Source organism: Mus caroli, chromosome 4, assembly GCF_900094665.2.
Source record: "Mus caroli chromosome 4, CAROLI_EIJ_v1.1, whole genome shotgun sequence".
NCBI classification, from domain to species: Eukaryota; Metazoa; Chordata; class Mammalia; order Rodentia; family Muridae; genus Mus; species Mus caroli.
In genome coordinates this window covers 20179243-20200265 of record NC_034573.1, presented here as the reverse complement: position 1 = coordinate 20200265, position 21023 = coordinate 20179243, and the positions used below count along the sequence as shown (strand labels likewise).

The 21023-nt window shown below is 39.9% G+C and overlaps 1 protein-coding gene across 2 annotated transcripts in view; it reads left to right on the top strand.

The window, feature by feature from the left end:
* The first annotated feature begins 2858 nt into the window (after positions 1–2858).
* Positions 2859–21023, top strand: part of Ufl1 (UFM1 specific ligase 1) — a 33406-nt gene continuing 15241 nt past the window's right edge. The window contains exons 1-10 of one of the 2 annotated variants that reach the window (XM_021160237.2): positions 2859–2987; positions 3906–4051; positions 5298–5326; positions 5965–6062; positions 6564–6678; positions 8850–8980; positions 14504–14562; positions 15927–16073; positions 17221–17396; positions 19490–19669. In XM_021160237.2, the coding sequence (XP_021015896.1) occupies positions 2911–2987; positions 3906–4051; positions 5298–5326; positions 5965–6062; positions 6564–6678; positions 8850–8980; positions 14504–14562; positions 15927–16073; positions 17221–17396; positions 19490–19669 (1158 nt within the window). In that variant the 5' untranslated portion in view covers positions 2859–2910. The remainder of the gene's footprint in view (positions 2988–3905; positions 4052–5297; positions 5327–5964; positions 6063–6563; positions 6679–8849; positions 8981–14503; positions 14563–15926; positions 16074–17220; positions 17397–19489; positions 19670–21023) is intronic. The other variant, XM_029476264.1, reaches the window with a different exon arrangement.

Genomic DNA, 21023 nt, shown 5'->3' with positions numbered 1-21023 from the left:
CTGGAAACAACCTAGATGTCCCTCAACAGAGGAATGGATACAGAAAATGTGGTACGTTTACAAAATGGAATACTACTCAGCTATTAAAAACAAGGATTTCATGAAATTTACAGTCAAATGGATGGATCTAGAAAATATTATCCTGAGTGAGGTAACTCAATCACAAAAGAACACACATGCTATGTACTCACTGATAAGTGGATATTAGGCAAAGAGCATGGAATACCCAAGATACAACTCACAGAGCACATGAAGCTCAAGAAGAAGGAAGACCAAAGAGTGAATGCTTCAGTCCTACTTAGAAGGGGGAACAATATAATCAAGGGAAGTAGAGGGTGGGAGGGATTTGGGAGGAAGAGAAGAAGAGGAGGGGGGAAAAAGAGAAGAATCAGGTATGGGAGGAGATGGAGGAGATGTACAGAGGGTCAGGAAATTGAGCAGAGGTGTGTAGCAATGGGGGATGGGGAACTGAGGGTAGCCACAACCAGTCCCAGATGCCAGGAAAGCAAGAGGCTCCCAGGACCCAACAGGGATGAGATTAGTTGAAATGCCCAACAAAGGGGAGGGAGAACCTGTAGAGGCCATATCCAGATGCTAGCAAGGCCACTGTTTGGGGGATGGGGCCACCCACTCATCTGCAAATTCTTAACCCAGAAGGGCTCCAGTCTAAATACAGAGACAAAGTGTGGAGCATAGACTGAAGGAAAGGCCATCCAGATACTGCCCCACCTGGGGATCCATCCCATATACAGACACCAAAGCCAGACATTATTGCTTATGCTAAGAAGTGCTTGCTGACAGAAGCCTGATATGGCTGTCTCCTGAGAGGCTCTGCCAGAGCCTGACAAATACAGAGGTAGAGGCTCAAAGCCAACCATTGGGCTGAGCACTGGGTCCCCAATGGAGGAGTTGGAGAAAGACTGAAGGAACTGAAGTGGTTAACAACCCCATTGGAAGAACAATAATATCAACCAACCAGATCCCACCCCCACCCCTGAGCTCCCAGGTACTAAACCACCAACTATACACTTGGATGGCTCCATGTGTATATGTAGCAGAGGGTGGCATTGTCTGCATCAATAGGAGGAGAAGATCTTGGTCCTATGAAAGCTGTATTACCCAGTGTAGGGGAATGCCCTGGCGGGGAGGCAGGAATGGGTGGGTGGTAGGGGGAGCATCCTCATAGAAGCAGGGAGAGGGGGGTGGGTGGGAGAAGGGAGTTCCAGAGGAGAAACCAGGAAAGGGGATACTATTTGAAGCGTAAATACATAAAATATCCAATGAAAAAGGAAAAAGAAAAGAAAAGAAAGGAAGAAAGAAGGAAAGCAATTCTCCTTTGAGAACTCTTGAGCCATGTCTACACACTATTCCAACAAGGCCACACCTCCAAATAGTGTCACTCCCTGGGTTAAGCATATACAAATCATCACAACAGTCACATACTTTATATCTTATAGCACTAGGAGGAAGGATGTCAAATGTTTAATCTTGGATAATACATGTTAGGTGTTTGATATAATGTAAATGTTATCCATGTATGCATATGTTCAAGCATCACAGTGTTACATTGCTGTCTCTAATTTCTTTTTATGTCAAAAGACAATTTCTAAATGATCCCAAGAACGTGTAATAAATCCTGCACACGTTGTAGCTAAAGATATCAACTATCCACAGACTGTCTGCATGTCAACATTAACAAGGTGTTCGTATAACCACAGACAGCTATCATAACATTTTATAAAGAATGGAACGTCAACTCCCCAAATCTATACAAGTTCGTTCTTTAAAAGAATCTCCTGCCCTTTAAAAAACAGCTGCTTAGTGTTTGCTCTGTTTAAAGTTCCTCTGTAATATCATATATTGGTCAAAAATGATCCCCTCCCTCCCTCCCTCAAAAGCACTGAAAATGATGGGTGGGAAGATGCTTGAAGGTTAAAGTGCTCTCTGTGCAAGCATACAGACTTGAATTCAGAGCCCAAGCTCATCTTGAAACCTGGGTATGATCATCAATCTGCCTGGGAGATGAAGCCAGGAGGAAACTCAGGGGCTTACTTGATGGGAGGCTGGCCTACCTTTCTGAGAGACTCTGCTTCAAAGGATAAGGTGGAATGCCAAGCTTTATCATGGAATTCTCTAAATTTAATCAAAGCTAGGCACTTCAGAAGCCAAATGGATTTATCTACTGGGAGTGTTATATAGACTAATATATTTACATAGGAAAGAAGCAAAATATTCTTTACTAAGTACAATCAGGCTTCTGATTTCCCCACTGATTAAGATGGGAAAATGGTATGTGTGAATAAACAATGGCAGCAGTTATCTTGTCTAAGAAGTACAATGCCATTGCCTTCCCCAGTTTCACTCCCAGCAACGGTCATTCCTTTGTCCGAGTAAATAATAATAATAATAAGTTTTAGAACACATGAACTGAAGTCCATGGCGTTTGCTATACCCAAATAGATTCATTTTGGAAGAACAAAATTCAAACTGATGCAGTAGTGTGGAACAAGTTTCTCTAAAACTGACTTCATTCTTGGCTCAAATAAAAGCCCCATTCACTGTTCAAAGTGGATTAGTCACGGTTTGTAAGAGTCCCACAAAAGAAGTGTGCCTCGTCCGCTCAGCAAGGGCGGAAGATCATTTGATGGTTGCTGGACAGAAACAGGAACCTTGCAAAAAAAAAAAAAGGATTACTGAGTCAGCTTCAGCTTGGCTTTGTAGGAGTTTAGGAAGCCGCTTCCCGCAGGCCACGCCCAGTTGAGGGCGGAGAGCTCGGCCGTCGCGTTTCTGCTCGCGAATTTCCTTGACGCAGGTCTCTTGGCCCTCTGCGCGGCCCGTCCCGGGGTGCCTGCGGCAGGCTGAAGGCTGACGTGTCTGCCGTTTCCCTGTGGCGGGGCGAGCGGAGCAGTGATGGCGGACGCCTGGGAGGAGATCCGGCGGCTGGCGGCTGACTTCCAGCGGGCGCAGTTTGCAGAGTCCACGCAAAGGTGCTGGTTCCCTACGGTGTGGAGCCGGTTTAGGCCCGGGACGCTGCCCCGCTCCCGCACTGCCTGCCGGAACGCGGTGGGACCCCGGAGCCCGTCTGCTGCGGCGGCTGTCGGTAGAGGCGTTCGCTGCCCGGCCTAGGGCGAGCTTGCAAAGTCCCCAGTGCAGCGCGCAGCAAGTAGTCTGTCCCTCCTCTAAATCCTTTTTACGTGCAGCCACAGATCTAAGCCAGGCCCACACGCCATCTGTCATATTTTAGGGACTCCGGGACACCAACTTTTCTACACTCCAGAATTGGGGGAGTGGCCGAATTACCCCGACTCTGCGCCCGTGATTACACATCACATATATAAGGCGAATAGACTTTGTCTCCCTGTAAACGAGTTCTTGTAGTATTTTATTTCTCTTGGACCTAAACACCGTAGACCGTTGATGCTGTTCTATAACATCGAGAGCTACAGACATATATACACTCTCACAACAAACAAACAATAAAACCCAAGAAAAAAAAATCTAGTGCAAGAAGGCTGTGAGTAGCTTAACAGTATAGTAACTATAGTTCTGCTAAGCCACATGACCTGTCTGTACACCAACTGTACCAGTAAGGCCAGCATACTGTGATTTTAAAGAAAAGTTTGTTTTCAGCTGGAAATTTTGACACTTAAGGCAGGACTAGGAGAGAACATCTGTAGAATCAAAATACAGTGACGTGTGTGAATTAAATAATTGAAGGGAATGTAAGCCTACTCTCAAGTTTTCTTTTTAAATTACTCAACCAATATCATTATTCTAATAAAAGGCAGATTTTGTAATGTAGAAGTTACTCACAATTTTGCTTTCAAATACTTTGGGGCGGGGGGGGGGGGGGGGTTGGGGGGAGACATAGCAAGTACACTCTTAAAACTCCTGGCTTCTCACAGGTTGTCAGAACGGAACTGCATTGAGATTGTGAATAAATTGATCTCTCAGAAACAGCTGGAAGTAGTCCATACACTTGACGGCAAGGAATATATCACTCCAGCCCAAATCAGTAAAGAAATGAGAGACGAGCTACATGTCCGAGGTGGTAAGTAAGTCCTCAGTGTCATGCTTTTGTCTTTACCGGATGTCTGAAGGAAATAATTAAAATTAAAAATAAGTGCTTACATGGAGGTTATAGGGCATTCTCAATGGCTCCTTCTTCTTTCCTCTTTGTGTTGGGTGTCAGACCCAGAGCACATACTAGGCAAATACTACCCCTGAGCTGTAACCCTTCTCTACTGATAACTTGATGATCAGCCTTCATAGGATCATGCAGTCAACCTTCGTATGTTCATATGAACATAATCTTACAGGTTCATGCAAACATGACCTTAACTATTGCCACTTAACAAATACTATGTTTTTGTTGTATTGAATTAAATGTACTATATATGTGTGTATGTGTGTGTGTGGTGTATATATATATATATATATATATATATACACACACACATATATATACCACACACACACACACACACACACATATATATATATATATATATATATATATATATATATGCACACACACACTTCATGACCTAGGGGTGAATACCTAGGGGTGAATACCTAGCTGCCAGTGATCAGGTACTTAGTTATAAAGGAGAAATAGAGATTTCATAAAGTTTTAAGATCTCAAATATTAAAGCTGCATTACTAATTTTAAAAAACTTTGTAAATTGGTATACTGTGGCCTGAGGCCCACCATATTATGAAGTGCACTTAGCACCATCAAACGTAAAATATTGTTTTGCTTTATGTTTTTGAAATTTGAGCAATTGAGCAGATTGGGCAGTTTGATTGAAACAGAAACAACCCGTCACTAGATACCACTTGGGTCTAGCCTGGGTGTTTTGTTTCTTCCTGCAGGAGTGCTAATAAAATGTGAGCTGTGATTTGCAATAACTAACAGATCCTCTCTTGCTGATAGACACTCGTTTCAGTTTTGAGCAGTGGGGAAATCATCTTAATTTAGCTGCAGGCATTTCCTCTGGTCATTTTAGCTGAGCTGACTTGTGAGAAGAATTGAAATTCCTTCCACGGATTTCTCCGCATTGTGTCCGCTGATGTTCATAATTGGTCTGATGTGATAAACATAGCTTGGAGAAGAGTGTTGCCTGTGGCTTTACCATGAAGATTGATCAGCTAGTAATCTGTATCTAAGTCCATCAGTTACTACTGAGGTCCTATGCCCTTCCTAGAAGGACTTAGAGCCATCAGCACTGTCTGTTAGAGTTGAACCTGTTCATCTGCACTTCCATGTAATTTCAATTCCTCTCTTTTGTTCAAAGGTCGAGTAAACATTGTTGACTTACAACAGGTAAATTTATAAAAATTTTGCTTTGATTTCTTAAAGCTTTCTTAATTTATAAATACTACGGATTTGTTGGGTTCCTTTCTACATGTCTTAGGGTTTCCATTGCTGAAAAGAGACACCATGACCAAGGCAACTCTTATTATAAGGGACAGTGTTTAATTGGGGCTGGCTTACATGTTCAGAGGTTCAGTCCATTATCTTCAATTGTGAGAAACATGACACCATCCAGGCAGGCATGGTGCTGGAGGAGCTGAGAGTTCTACATCTTTGTTCTGAAGGCAGACAGGAAAAGACTGGCATCCTCAGACAGCTAGGAGGAAACTCTTTTCCCACCCCTACAGTAACACACGCACACACACAGATTGTTTTACTCTGTGTCCCTGTCTCACCTTGCCTAGAACTGGGTATATAGACCACACTGGCCTTGAAATCATAGTTGTCCTTCTGCATTATAGGTGTTTGCCATGATACTCAGCTATCAAAATTTTAGAGTAATTTCAAATTTATCTAAGTGATATGTAAAGGGTGTATAAATTAAATATATGTATATAAAATACATAAAAGTATAATTTTTAATCTCAGTGTATAATCTCAAATTTTAAAAGTAGTGGAAACTAATTGTAATTTCTGTGTAATTCTAGGTTATTAATGTGGACCTGACTCATATTGAGAATAGAGTCAGTGATATTATTAAATCAGAGAAGCACGTGCAAATAGTACTGGGACAACTGATTGATGAGTAAGTGTAACACTGAAGTGTTCTCTCTCCTCCTGTCAGGTGCTCCAGGCCGGGCGTGGCCAGCTAGGCTTTATGTTTAGAGCTCATGTAATAGAGACATTTATTATAAAAACCATTCTTTTTTTAAAAGTAAGTGCTAATTTGGGGGAATACATATTTATAAATAATATAAATTTTGATCTTTTTCCTATTAAAGCCATATCAAATTTTAACTTATTTATTGTGAATCAGCTGCACTCAAAATAATGTTCTAAAACTGATGTGAAATGACTATAAAATTTCTCTTGTCATAAGAAAAAAACCTGCCATTTGATTGCCCTTACATTAATTATATCTATGAGCAAAAAATAAGGTTTAGATCTGAGCAACAAGTGATGCTCATTCCCGTCCATTACTTGGGGGCCTACAATACTCTAGCAGAAAAGCGTTAAAGGGGAAGATACAGAAGGGAAGCATGTTTTATTTAAAAACAAAAACAGAAAAACTTTTTTTCAATATTAGGAACTATCTGGATCGGTTATCAGAAGAGGTGAATGATAAATTGCAAGAAAGTGGTCAAGTAACTGTTTCAGAACTGTGTAAAGCCTATGACCTTCCTGGGGATTTTCTGACACAGGTACTGTTTTTTCTTAATAATGGAAAGAATTTTAAAGAGTCTGAGTAGGGGTCAGGACCAGGTGGTTTTATATAAGGTTCGAGTGGATCTGACTCAGAGCCATGTAAATAGGTATAACCTACCTGATGGCTCTGAAGGGACTGTTCAAATGATACAGTTATCCCAAGCCCCGGGCTACCACAGTCCTGAGAGTAGGATGAGTTCTGAGAGTGTCGTGTGTGGATTTGCTCAATCCTTAGGATAGCTGCTATTTATAACCTAGCCAGGATATATACAGTTGTAGTAATAGAACATAGAGAGTGTAAAGATTAGGGATGCTGCTCAATATTTTGCAATGTAAAACACCTTCAGCAACTAATTTTCTTATCAGAATGTCAGTAGAACCATTCTTTTTGCTGCCATATTTTTCCTCCACTGAGCTGTGCCTATGTCTCAAGAACAAAAAATGTCACATATTCTCTCTTTAGGTCTTTATGCTGATACTAAATTCTGATATCATGACTATAGTGCAGCAACAGTGTTACCTAAAACCTGAAGCTATATGTCATCTTGTTTTAAAAGTAGTTTTTTTATCTCACAGTCATAGATATCCATGTGGTACAGTGGGAAACTTGTAGGCCTTAGTGTCACATACAACTGGATTTGAATTCTGTCAATGTGACTTCTTAGTTACCTGAGATTAAGAAAGGTGTTGTTTCATCTGTATGTTGTTTCCAGTGCTATATCTTTTGAGAAGGAATAACCATGCCCTTTGCATAAGCATTGGGGCAGCACTCTAGGAACAGTAGTTTGTTTTTAATTTACTGAAATAAGAAAACAGCCAAATCTCATTTTAACTACTGTCTTAGTTACTATACTATTGTTGTGAATAGACACCATGACCAAAGTAACTCTTGTAAAAAAAAAAAAAAAAAAGTTAGTTGGGGACTTCCTTACAGTTTCAGAGAATTAGTCCCTTGTCATCATGGCAGCAGGCAAGCAGGCAGGCATAGGACTGAGAGCTTCCTTGATTATCTACAGGTAGGCAGTCAAAGAGAGAGAGAGAGAGACATTGCCTTGGATTGGGCTTTTGAAATCTCCAAGCCCACCCCCAGTAACACACCTCCTCCAACAGAGCCACACCTCCTAATCCTTCCCAAACAGTTCCTTTAACTGGGGACCAGGCATTCAGACACAGGAGCCTGCGGGGACCATGCTCATTCAAACAACCACAACACCTTTCACCTTAAAGAAATCCAACTTTAGATCGTTACCGAGCCGTAATTACCCATGTGTAGTGTAGATTTATTCACTCACCTATATTAATAGAATAAGCTTTCCAGGCGGCATTTAAAACACAATTGAGGAAATATAAATGTCTAACACAGCATTTTAAAGGTCTAAGTCCTATTTTTACCTGAATAACTATAAATCATAGAAAGTCAAGCTTAAAAAATATAAGGATTACACCGAATGGTTTCTTCTGTAACTGTGTTTCTAGATACTAAGGAGTTTCCAGTTCTATTTTCTGAATATCACAAATGTGTTCCTCAAAGCTTATTATATTTTTCTTTGTTGTGAATCTATCAAACCAACTTGAATAATCTGCTTTGAGCCGGGAAAGCGGGGTATGAAATGTGTCCTAACCTATTTCACATGGACTTGTTCAGATGCCGTCTAGCTGAGAAGAAAAAAAATACTATCTTGAATTTGAAAGCTGGTCAGGAAAGCAGATAATCTGCCAGTTTAAATCAGGAAGAAGTCGTGTTGCTCTTAGAGAATATAATTTTTCAGAACTTACGTTTCCCTTAGTTGCAAAGTCATGGAGTAACATTTCTTTCTATACCCTTTATCCAAAGGTCCAAAGAAAGGCCTTCCTAAAGCAGTCAATCATGTTTATTTCTCTTTAGAAATAAGTATTGTAAGCAAGAGCTGTTATTGTGGTTAAACCTTTATCAGTTAACTAATAATTATTATTATAGCTAATCTTTAATAATTTGGTATGGTTCCCGACTCTGCAGTGAGACGATGAAACTCTCCAGATATTAATCCTTCATTTTAGTTTAGTTATCATGTAATTTGTGCAATTGAAATTTCTGTCACAGCACATACCAGGAATTGAGAAGGATTGTACAAATGCACATTTTAATTTTGTTATTTCAGATTAATAACAATTGACCTCTTATTCCCAGGCATTAACTCAGCGACTTGGTCGGATTATCAATGGCCATCTCGACCTTGATAACAGAGGAGTGATTTTCACTGAGGCCTTTGTAGCTCGCCATAAAGCACGTATCCGTGGACTCTTCAGTGCCATTACCCGGTAAACATGTTTCCAAGTGTATATAGGAACTTACACACCTATTTGACACGATTTGCATTTTTTCCCAGCAGCTGAATGTTTTTGAAGCCCAATCTCTTTGAGCATCCATCCCAGTTGTTAAGCAGGTGGGTGGAGAGCTTCTCTGGAAGGGGGCTACAAAGCCTCCAGAGTTCCAACTTCACCTGTCTCCACACATTCCCCTCCGCTCCCTGCTCCAACAACTTCTGTCCTGATGACATCACGACATATAAATCACCCTGAGGTCACATGAAAAGACCATGCAGTTATTAAAATAGAAGCTTGGGTCCATTGTTATATTACACAGTAGCCTTGTGTTGCAGGGCAGTGAAGTCAATAGCTTAACTTACTTGGAGTTTAGATGGCGCTGTTTTTGGATCCTTTTCCTGCGAGTCCACAGTATTAAGGAAGAGCAGTGTTACATTAGACAAGGAACTAAGTCTGTAGCCTACTTAGATTTATTTAAATATAGAATTCAGAAAGCCTACATTCTTAATTGTCTCCTCACCTTTGCATCAGGTCCTGTCGAGTGGCTTTGTGTTCGATCAGAGTTTGAGATGTCCAGATTTTCATTTCAAACAACTCTCTAGATGTCATCTTCTCGTGTCTACATTCACTGTTATTTTCTTACCCTCTGTCCCTTCTCAAGCCACTCGTCTGGTTTCTACCGCGTACAGTGTCACTATCACTAATCTAATGTCTATTATCTATCCTTGTTGTCCTTGTCTTTACATCAGTGTTTAACTGCACACACCTCTTTTAGATGGGGAAGTTGTAGTCATTTAGCAATAGGATGCATTTATTGAATACTGAACACATACAAGGCAAAAGGAGAACAGAAAGGTTTGGAGAGGAAGCTTATAGTCTGGTGGAACAAAATTTTTTTTTTATTATTCTTTTTTTTTTTGATTTTTAATATTTTTATTACATATTTTCCTCAATTACATTTCCAATGCTATCCCAAAAGTCCCCCATAGCGCCCCCCACTTCCCTACCCACCCATTCCCATTCTTTTGGCCCTGGCATTCCCCTATAATGGGGCATGTAAAGTTTGCAAGTCCAATGGGCCTCTCTTTCCATTGATGGCCAACTAGGCCATCTTTCGATACATATGCAGCTAGAGACAAGAGCTCCGGGGTTCTGGTTAGTACATCATGTTGTTCCAACAATAGGGTTGCAGATCCCTTTAGCTCCTTGGGTACTTTCTCTAGCTTCTCCATTGGGAGCCCTGTGATACATCCAATAGCTGACTGTGAACATCCACTCCTGTGTTTGTAAGGCCCCGGCATCGTCTCACAAGAGACAGCTAGAGAGTTTTTCTATGACCAGTATCAAAGTTGGTTAAATTTTACAACAAATAATTTTATCTGTGATTCCTACAAAAGAGCATTATTCTGTACAATACAAAATAGAACTCATAGTCAGAAAATTAACATTGATGCATACACTCATCTAGTCTTTGGATTCATTTTGATATGCAGAATGCTTCAGCACTGCCCTTTCTAGCTGTTTCAGGTTCGGTTCAGAATCACATATTTCATCGAATTGTTACAAGTTTTTGTTCACCTTTAGTCTGGAACACTTGTTTAGTCTTTTTCAGACTTTCCTGATATCAATAATTTAAAGGTCACAGATCTGGTGTTCTTTAAAATATTAACTTCTCTTGTCTGCTGTCTGTTTGATGGTGCTGCGAGTGTCCATATTTACCCTGGCCATCATTGACAGGAACACACAGAAGAGACACTTTATTCTTCTAATTAAATCTTAGCAGATGATACACAATTAGATTTTTTCAGTTACTGATGAATATATTTACTTAACAGGTATATGTGATAAAATTCTTGTAAAGCTGCTTGCTTTCCTTTGTAACAAAAACAAACAAGTGGTCATGTGCAGGGATGAAATTTTAGGACCATGTATCCCATTCCTCGTCAGACTTACAGTTTGTTTGTTTGTCTGTTTGTCTGTTTGTTTGTTTGTTTTATCACTGGGGATTTAGTGTTCCCTAAATGTGTTATTTGGCTTTAGGTTGTTATAAGTTACATTTTCAGATCACCATTGATTTTTCTAAACGATGGCCCTCAGACTGGCTTTGACCTCTGGCATGACCCTGTCATTCCTCTGTGGTATACTTTTTCGCAGATACGACAAAATGTTTAGGTTCGGCTCATAGTTCCCTGTCTATCCAGTTCTCCAAGGCTACCTGATTCTTCTTTGAGAGCACGTCTGGGTACTTAGATGCTTCTCACACAGTCTGCTTCTTACTGTTCCTTGGCCCTTTTGGTAAGGAGGAGAGGACGCACTGACACAGATATGTGCACATTCTGTAGATGGAAATGTAAACATATACAGCAGAACCATGCTTTCAAATTGATCGCGCCAACTAAACAGATAGTAAGCTTCACTTCATTCTTATTTTCTTTTTCTTCCTATTTTATTCATTTCCTGTATTTGTAATCCTCTGTGTCAACCATGGGAGACTGAGCATTTATTACCTGTAACATGTTGGTTTATCTCATTAACTCCCCTTATGTACCTGACTTGTTGCTGCTATACTTTCTTCCATGTACTCTCTGTTCCTTGGGTTCTGACCACCCATATGCAATCACCCTCCAAACACAGCAAGTGTTGGTCTTTAGGGGTGCAGAACTGGGAGGGAAGCTGATTGGTAGCAATAGAGGGAGACAGGTATGATACCTTTGTGCCCTTCAAGTTTCTCATTTAGTTAAAAACTAAAAATACTTTTCTGTTACTATATTTGCCATTTATATTTTGCTGATTACTGTAGCAAGTGTAAATTTTGTCAGCTCAGCATTTTGTTTTGTTTTCTCTCATAGTAGCCTTGAGCTACTGTGTAGAGATGCTGTCAAACTACAGAGTAAGGCTAATTCTGAACTGAAAAGATACGGCTGAGACTGGTGTCTTCCAGTTAGTACATTCAGTCCACTGTATGTGTACAAGAGCTAAAAACTAAGGAACCGCTTCTCTTTTCTGATCTGAAGCCATGTACATCCAAAAGGTTATGTTGGCAGCTGTTATGGGTAGCTAAACGGTCAGGAAGTAAAAACTGATATGAGTGGGACATGCAAGTACACTGGACCATGTTCTATTCCAAACCAAAATACAAATTCATCAAACAAAAACCTTAGAAGTTTAGTACATTTGTTTAATACACACAATGAGTAATACCTAAGAGTTCCAAGGTAGAGTCCTTTAAGGACGGACTGTTTTTATGTTTTCTTAGCAGGAGGAGAAAACATACACAGAATAACATGTAAGAAGGTTGTGATGATTGCTGTAAGATAAACAGAGATGACACATTTCGCAGCATACTGGGACCTAATTCAAACAATTTAATAAAGCAATCTGATCTACATGAAATTTTGTTAAATAATTTAGTCAAAATTCTCCAAACACAGGAGTAGCTTTTAGTATTTCATTCATTTTTTAAAATAAGTGTTTCTATTTTTACCAAGTTTCTTAAATGATTTAAAAGAAAATAAAGTTGTGGCATTCTAAATAATCAGTAAGGCATTAATAAGTTGGAATTAAAGGACTTTGAGTATACATAAAAATAGAAGCTAATTGAAGGACAGAGATGATGGCTTAGGGTAATTAGAAACAAAATGTTACTTTAAAACTATAGGCAGTGAGAAGTAAGTTCCGGCCTGTGGAGATGGGTGAAGTGCTTGCCTTGCAAGCAAGCAAATCTGAGTGCAGCCTCAGCGGGCTTTAAAGCAAAGCTTGGAGGAACATGTGTGTGACCCAAGTACTGTAGGGTGGAGGCAGGCAGATCCTGAGAGCTCTCTAGCTAAACAGAAAGCTCCAAGATGGGTGATAAACTCTGTCTGAAAAGGTACAGTGAGGAGACACAGGAAGATATCCAAAGTTGTCCCTCTGCCTCTATAGGCTCACACATAGGCTGACATGCCTGAAGACATATATACATACAAACACACACAGTGAAACAAAGACATACACTTGGGAATATGTCAGCTAGCTAAGAGAATATATTGGGCTTAGGATATAAGTTAGTGATAGTCACCTATACATAGTAAAGTCACCTATACATGCACAGGCCCAGGGATGAATTCATAACATGCTGTTATTTCATTACCACAGTCAGATACAGTGTCCACCCAGAAACATACCAAGGACATGAATACATGATATTCATTAAATCCATTCATGATGCCTCAGGCTATTGTGACAAACACTATAAATATCTATCAGCTGGTGAAAATAAAAACAATGTATGGAATATCTGTATGATAGAGTGCTGTTCAGGACTGAACCACTTCATGCATGCTTCATTCTTGAACATCCTATAAGATAAGTGAAAGAAGACAGGAACACAAGACTTCCTATTGATCAACTCTATTGGATGTCTGGAAAGGCAAATGTACAGACTCAGAAAGGATGACTCCTCCACAGAGTGGCAGCAGTGACTGACGGACTGCAAATGCTACTGTAAATTGTAAAACTGGATTGTTGTGATGTTTACACAAGCTTGCAAAGTTATTAAGACCATTGACTTACATACTTGAAATTAAGTAGATGTTGGTTATATGTAGATTATATCCTATTAAAATAGTTTAAAAATGTTACAGAAAATATACATAAGTAAAAAAGGCCATTTGTACATTGGTTTCTCCAAGTCAAACACTTTTGACTAGAAACATCTCATTCCACATACATTTAAGTCACATCACACTTTCTTCAAAAACAAAATGCTGAACCACTCACGTGAGTATTTCCAGGTGAAGAGGGAAAGCAGCCCAAGGAAAGTTACACACACCCGGCCTCCCGTGTCGGTGGGTTACACACTTACACACAGCCGACCTCCCATGTCGGTGGGTTACACTCTTACACACAGCCGGCCTCCCGTGTCGGTGGGTTACAAACTTACACACACCCGGCCTCCCGTGTCAGTGGGTTACACACTTACACACACCCGGCCTCCCGTGTCGGTGGGTTACACTCTTACACACAGCCGGCCTCCCATGTCGGTGGGTTACACACTTACACACACCTGGCCTCACGTGTCGGTGGGTTACACACACCCAGCCTCACGTGTCTGTGGGTTCTCTGTCATTCTGGGATGCAACCATGGACCAAAAATATTTGGGAAAAAAATGCGTCTAGTATTAGAAAACCAGGAAATCTAGAAATGGTACGTGTACAGGGTATAGGGAGATCCTCCAGCATTTTATACGAGAGCCGTGAACATCTTGGACTTCACTGTACCGCCCAGTCAAGGGCAGAAAGCAATCACCTGGTGGAATCATAATAGAAACCAGTCTGGGTTGTGAACAAACACTGATCCCTGCTCTCTAGGTAGCACAGCCCTGATCAGGTGTCTAAATTTGGGTATAACTTTGCTGTCATTTTTTCCTTTAAGTAACTTGGTAGTTTTCCTATAACAAATTCCAGTTCTTATTTACTTTACTCATATACATTGTATAATAAATTAGTTTCAATTTTTTCTTTTAATTTCCCATTAAGGCCTACAGCAGTGAACTCTTTGGTTTCAAAATATGGATTTCAGGAACAGCTCCTTTACTGTGAGTTTTGTTTACATTTGTATCACTTTGGTTGTGGGTGTAATGCAGTAATAGAGTATGTTCTGAGAATTCACAGGTACCTAGCTTTCCTCCGGACCAGGGATGAGAGAATGGTTATTTTTTATTTTATTTTGTTTTTTGGAGACAAAAATAGGACTGGTGAAGAAAAGAGGGGGCTAGAAGTGGGGAATCAGAGAAAGAGAGGTGGTTTGGTTTGGTTTGGTTTGGTTTGGTTTGGTTTTTTTGTTCACCAATCTGAGATTGGGTGGACTCATTTCCTGGGATCTCAGTAGGGTATTGCTGAGTGATACTGGTGTGGATCCTTTGGCAAATAAAACTATGCCAGGAACACAGAAAAGAGGGGAAGAGTCTGGGGACACACAGCTCTCTTCAAGTATATTCATTTACTGCCCAAGGATTTCCCAGTAGGTTCTACCTCCTACAAACTCCATCAGCTCTAGGACCAAGAAGATAATCAGCATCCAAAGTACAGCACTGCTTTGTAGACCATTAATGAAACAAAGTGATCTCATTTTTTCTTTTTTATTATGTCTTATGTTTTAAGAGTATAATATAACCATGTATGTAATTTCTCCCTTCCCTTTCTGCCCTTAAACTTCCCATATATGCCTCCTTGCTCTCTTACAATGATGGCATCTTTATTAATTGTTCTTGTTCGGTGATGGTGGTCGTGGTAGTTGGGAGGTCGAGGTGTGTGTGTGTGTGTGTGTGTGTGTGTGTGTTACTGGAAAACTAATTGGGAACAGCTGGGGAAGGCGTTCTCCTGCTCTGAGCACTTCTTAGTTTCCCGTGTTAAGGTTGAAGCCCCCTGGGCTTTCTTCTATCACATTAGCATGTCTGTTGTTGTGGGCATCTGTGTTGGTAGGATTTTGACATTGCTAGGAGACTCAATTTCACAGTAAATTCCCTGTTCTCTGGCTCTTTCCACCCTCTCTTCCACAATAGTTCCTTAGCCTAAGGTATAAGAGTTGTATTATAGATGTCCGTTGTGTCTGGGCTCCACAGCTCTGCCTTTTGATTGGTTGGGGTTTTCTGTAGTGGTCTAAGTGTCTTGCAGAAAGAAGTTTCCTTGATGAGGAGTTGGAAACTCACTGTGGGTATAAGGACAAATATTCAGAGGATAACTTGGGATTATGCTGATTTTAGTAAAGTGGTAGTTGTTGGTTCTCCTCCAAGTGTCATAAATATTGGGACTTTTTTTTTGTTTGAACTGTAATTTTATGCATGGTGTTAAAATGTTGAATTGTCTTTTAAAAGTTTAGGAAGATGGAGTGAAGAAGTACTTGGCCTTTAAAAGTGTGTCCCTAGTCTGACCTGTCTGTGTCATGTGCATTTGCTTTAAGCTGTGCTTGAGGACCTCGTCAGCACTGGCCGCTTACGAGGCACTGTGGTTGGCGGGCGACAGGATAAAGCAGTGTTTGTCCCTGACATCTACTCCAGGACACAGAGTACTTGGGTGGATTCCTTTTTCAGGCAGAATGGCTATCTAGGTAACTATGCTTTCTTTTCTTTGAAACCAAAATTTCTTCCTAGTACTGAAATATTATTAGAAAGTATTGTACTCCAGACTCCACATGCATTTTCCTGTGGTTACTAGATATTGTCATGGTTTCATTTGACTGCAAAAGTTGTTACTTTCAATTCTGTAGGGCTTTGGAACTGAAGATAATTCCATTATTACTAAAATACTAAAATTTTAAAATGCCAAAAGATACTGATAGCTTCAATATGTATAAAAGTGATATAAAACTTAAGGTTTTAATCCCCCCGAAAGTATCATATGTTTAATATACTGTGTTTATTGTTTTATTAAGTTTTCTCTTCTCAGTTACTTCATCTTAGAAACATTTATTGACAGATTTGCAATGCTTGCTTTTATCAGCCATCTACTACTCAGAAACAATACTATTATTCTAAAGTATATTTCTTAGGTTGTACCATGATTTCAGTAAAGTAGACTGATTCATTTAAAGCAGTAGCCACTTTGTTTGCTGAATGCAGTCCTGATCAAGCTGCAGTGTGTTGCATATTCCCATGTTTGTGAAGAATGGTTTGATTATACTGTACATTAGGTACAGGGCTTTGCTTGTGGTCACTTGATCTTTGCTGATTTGTGTTCAACTTTAAACAGGTTAGAACTTAGTATTAATAACCATGCTACCTTCAATACCAGTAACATTTATAACTCGGAACCTATTATGCTAAATCATCTACTTTAGAGAATGGCTCTGCCCTAGTGTGCAGTGATACGGTTTGAAAAATAAAATTCACCCCTTTAACTAAAATAAGCAAACTAGATTCCAGTTTTGATTTTTAATTTGGACCATTTCCATTTCCATTACTGCTGTTTTCTGCTGCATTGCTCGGCAGTCCTATCAACCCTTCAGCTGGAGAAGGGGCCATGCAACTTGTGTTCACAGAGCACTGGAAGCAGGTTTCCTACAGAGACCTTTAATAATAAACATCCAGGAATATTACCTAGGGAACAAGCTATGTTTCTTTTCTTTTATTCCTTTGAAAATACCAGAATGCATTACATCCACAGTCAATGGGTTTGTGTATAACTTAACTTCTTGTGACGCTTCTGGAAGATGTGAGTGATTGACAGTTTCATTCTACTTCCTTGTGCATTTCTAGAATTTGACGCTTTATCCAGACTTGGGATCCCAGATGCTGTGAACTATATAAAGAAAAGGTATAAGAATACCCAACTCTTGTTTTTGAAGGCAACTTGTGTTGGCCAAGGACTCGTAGACCAGGTAGAAGCATCAGTAGAGGAAGCCATCAGCTCAGGGACCTGGGTTGACATTTCGGTATGTTTAACCTTTGTCTCGTACTGATTTTTGTGTAAACCAATGATAAGGGATGTTTTACTTGGATGTGCACATTTTAGAACTAAGCCATGTAAAGGTAATCTTGCCTGGTTACAATAGAAATTCTATTATTGTAGGCTGATGTTTTTAGTGTACATAACTGTAAATCTCAAAAACAAACAGGAAAATAATATAGCAACCATATTGATCTTGATAGTGAAATTAATGAGATTTTGCACATTTGTGAATTTTCTTTTGGGTTGCTGTGACAGATACCCTGATAAAAGCCACCATCAGGAGGAACAGGCTTGTCAGCTTACAGTTCCAAGTCTTATCTTTAGGGGAAGTCCCAGGAGCAGGGTTGTAAAGCAGCTCGTCATAGTACATCCACAGTCAAGGGCAGAGAACAAACTGCTTTACTTCCTTCTTTGTCGTCTAGGCCAGGACCTACACCTAGGCAATGTGCCGTTAACTCTTAGGCTGAGTCTCCCCTTACTAATTATCAGAGTCAAGGCAGTCCTCCACAGACATGCCCACAGACCAACCTGATCTAGATTGTCCCTCACTGAGACTCCTTCCCAGGTGATTCTATACTATGTCAAGCAATTGGTTGAAAGTAACCATTATGATATCTTTTTTTTTTATTAATCATTTTATTTGTTTACACTTTAAATGAAAACCCCCTCCACAACCCCTCATCCTGTCCTCCTTCCTCTTTGCCTCTATAAGAGTGCTCTTCCACCCACTCACCCACTCTTATCTCACTGCTCTACCATTCCCCTATGATGCATCAAAGATCCACAGGATCAAGGGCCTCCCCTCCCACTGATGACAGATAAGGCCATCCTCTGCTACATATGTAGCTAGAGCCATAGATCCCACTATGTGTGCTCTTTGGTTGGAGGTTTAGTTCCTGGAAGCTCTGGGTGGTCCAGTTAGTTGATTTTGTTCTTCCTATGGGATTACAATCCCCTTCAGCTCCTTCAGTCCTTCCCCTAGCTCTTCCATGGAGTCCCCAGACTCAGTCCGATGGGTGGCTGTCTGTGAGCATCTACATCTGTATTGGTCAGATGCTGGTAGAACCTCTCAGGGAACAGCCATATCAGGCTCCGGTCAGCAAGCATATTTTGGCATCAGCAATAGTATGGGGTTTGTTGTCTTCAGATGGGATGGATCCCTAGGTGGGGGGCGGTCTCTGGATGGCCTTTCCTTCAGTCTCTGATCCATTTTTTTGTCCCTGTATTTCCTTTAGATAGGAACAATTTTGGGTTAAAAATTTTGAGATAGGTTATGCTATCTTATCCAAGCATGAACAACTACCCTGGCCTCAGATATCCTGTTGCTTTTGCTTAGCCCTTCTCCAGTAGTCTCTTCTAATGTGTTAGCATACATTAGCATCATTGTTCAAGCTGTGTCTGTCCTTCATTATTCCAAAGGGATACTTACCTGTGGGTAAAGGTTACCTGGAGGCCAGTCTGTTATTTCTAGTCAGAGTTTAGAAATTTATTATAATAGAGGAGGACTCATGCTGTGGTTACCAAATTTCTTAAGGCATCTTTATCCTTATTTCTGGTTTTAGGTAGTTTCTGTATGATAATCACCATTCTGAATGCTATACAAATGGTAGACAAACAAATGACTTCTCTTAGGACAGGCAATACTTAGGAGGAGATATGTAAAAATTAAAATAATAATTTGGATGATAGAGCTGAAAGGAAACTTTGTACAGGTAAACTTATCAGGACTTACTGGTGAATTGTTTGTAGGTCTGTAAGAGAAGAAGCACAGAGGGGCCTTGTGGGTTTTGGTGGGAATTTGCCAAACTTGACATTTGTATAGGGCATGCAAGTGGAGAAATGAGTTAAAATAAAAAATGGCATATGACTCTTGAGTGCCAAGTGCTGATGGACCCAGAAGACAGTTTGGAAGTTATGATCATAACTGCTTCTGAAAGCCACTGGCTTCAACGAGGATACATGAGGGAAATTGTATTTATGAATATATCTACTCATACATATGTATATTATGTGTACAAAACATATAACCCCTGTTTCCCTGCATTTTTCTCATTTTCATTTTGCTCAAAATTGTAGCCTCTGCTACCCAGTTCCTTGTCAGTTGAAGATGCTGCTATGCTGCTCCAGCAGGTGATGAGACCATTCGGCAAGCTCGCTTCAGCTATAGTCTTTAGTGACACGGTTGTGGTGAGTGAAAAGTTCATAACTGACTGCACAGGACTGTTCAGCGAACGGATGCACCAAAAAGCTGAAAAGGTATTACAGATTTTCTTCCACCTGCTAATCCTGACAGTGTTTTCTTTCTCGTTAGGATCATCTGCTATCTTTTGGGAAATGCCATAAATAGTCTGACTACCAAGGAATATATCATTTTACATAATTCTCTTTTATCTTCTCTAGGATTTATTGTTCTTTTTCTTCATCTTCATTAGACCCTGTTAAAAATTAGAGAACTAATTTTACAAATTAAGATCTTATCAATAGAATTACATAGTTTTCAAATTAAGTTACCAAAGGCTTTGATCCGCTGTTAAAACACTGAAGTATGCAGTAGTATGTTACCTATATGTAAATCAAAATTATTTTGTTCTCAGAGATCAAAGAAAGAGAAGCAATTTCTTTGTACATATTTTTAGTACGTAGCATGTTCAGCACTGTAGACAATCACTAAATCTAGCATAGCCTCATTAATTTTTACTTCATTAGAATAAACAGGGAAACTCAGTGAGAAAGGAAATGTTATTATCAAAGTTTATTCATTTCTCAAGCATGATGGTACATTTCTATAGTTCCAGCTCTCAGGAGCTAAAGGCAGTGAGCATGAGTTTGAGTCTACTTAGGCTCAAGGTCTGCACTGGACTATATATATAGTAAGAGTCTATCTTAAACAATCTAAATATGATGGTTTTTTTTTCTTTTTTTAAAAAAATTGTTTTTATTTATCATTGTGTGGCCATGTATGTGTGTGCACATGTGTGTGTGGATGCCCTCAGAGGTCAGCAGAGACTCGTAGATCATGAAGTTTAAGTTACAGGCAGCTATGATGAGCCATGTAGGTCCTCTGCAGAGGCAGGTGTTGTTCCTCACTGCTGAGCCATCTCTTCAATCCCTGAACAATTTTGTTTTTTAAATTTTTACTTTTTAGCTCTACTACAAAAAGAAGCAAATACACCCAAGAGGAGTAGAAGGTAGGAAATAATCAAATTCAGGGCTGAAATCAACCAAGTAGAAACAAAAAGAACTATACAAAGTATCAACCAAACCAGGAGCTGGTCCTTTGAGAAAATCAACAAGATAGATGAGCCCTTAGCCAGAGGACACAGAGGCAGTATCCAAATTAACAAAATGAGAAATGAAAAGGGAGACATAACAAGAGAAGCTGAGGAAATTCAAAAAATCATCAGATCCTACCACAAAAGCCTATATTCAACAAAACTGGAAAATCTAGATAAAATGGACAATTTTCTGGACATATACCAAATACCTAAGTTAAATCAGGATCAGAAGGATAAACCATCTAAACAGCCCCAAAACCCCTAAGGAAAGAGAAGCAGTCATTAAAATCTCCCAACCAAAAAAAGCCTAGGACCAGATGGGTTTAGTGCAGAAT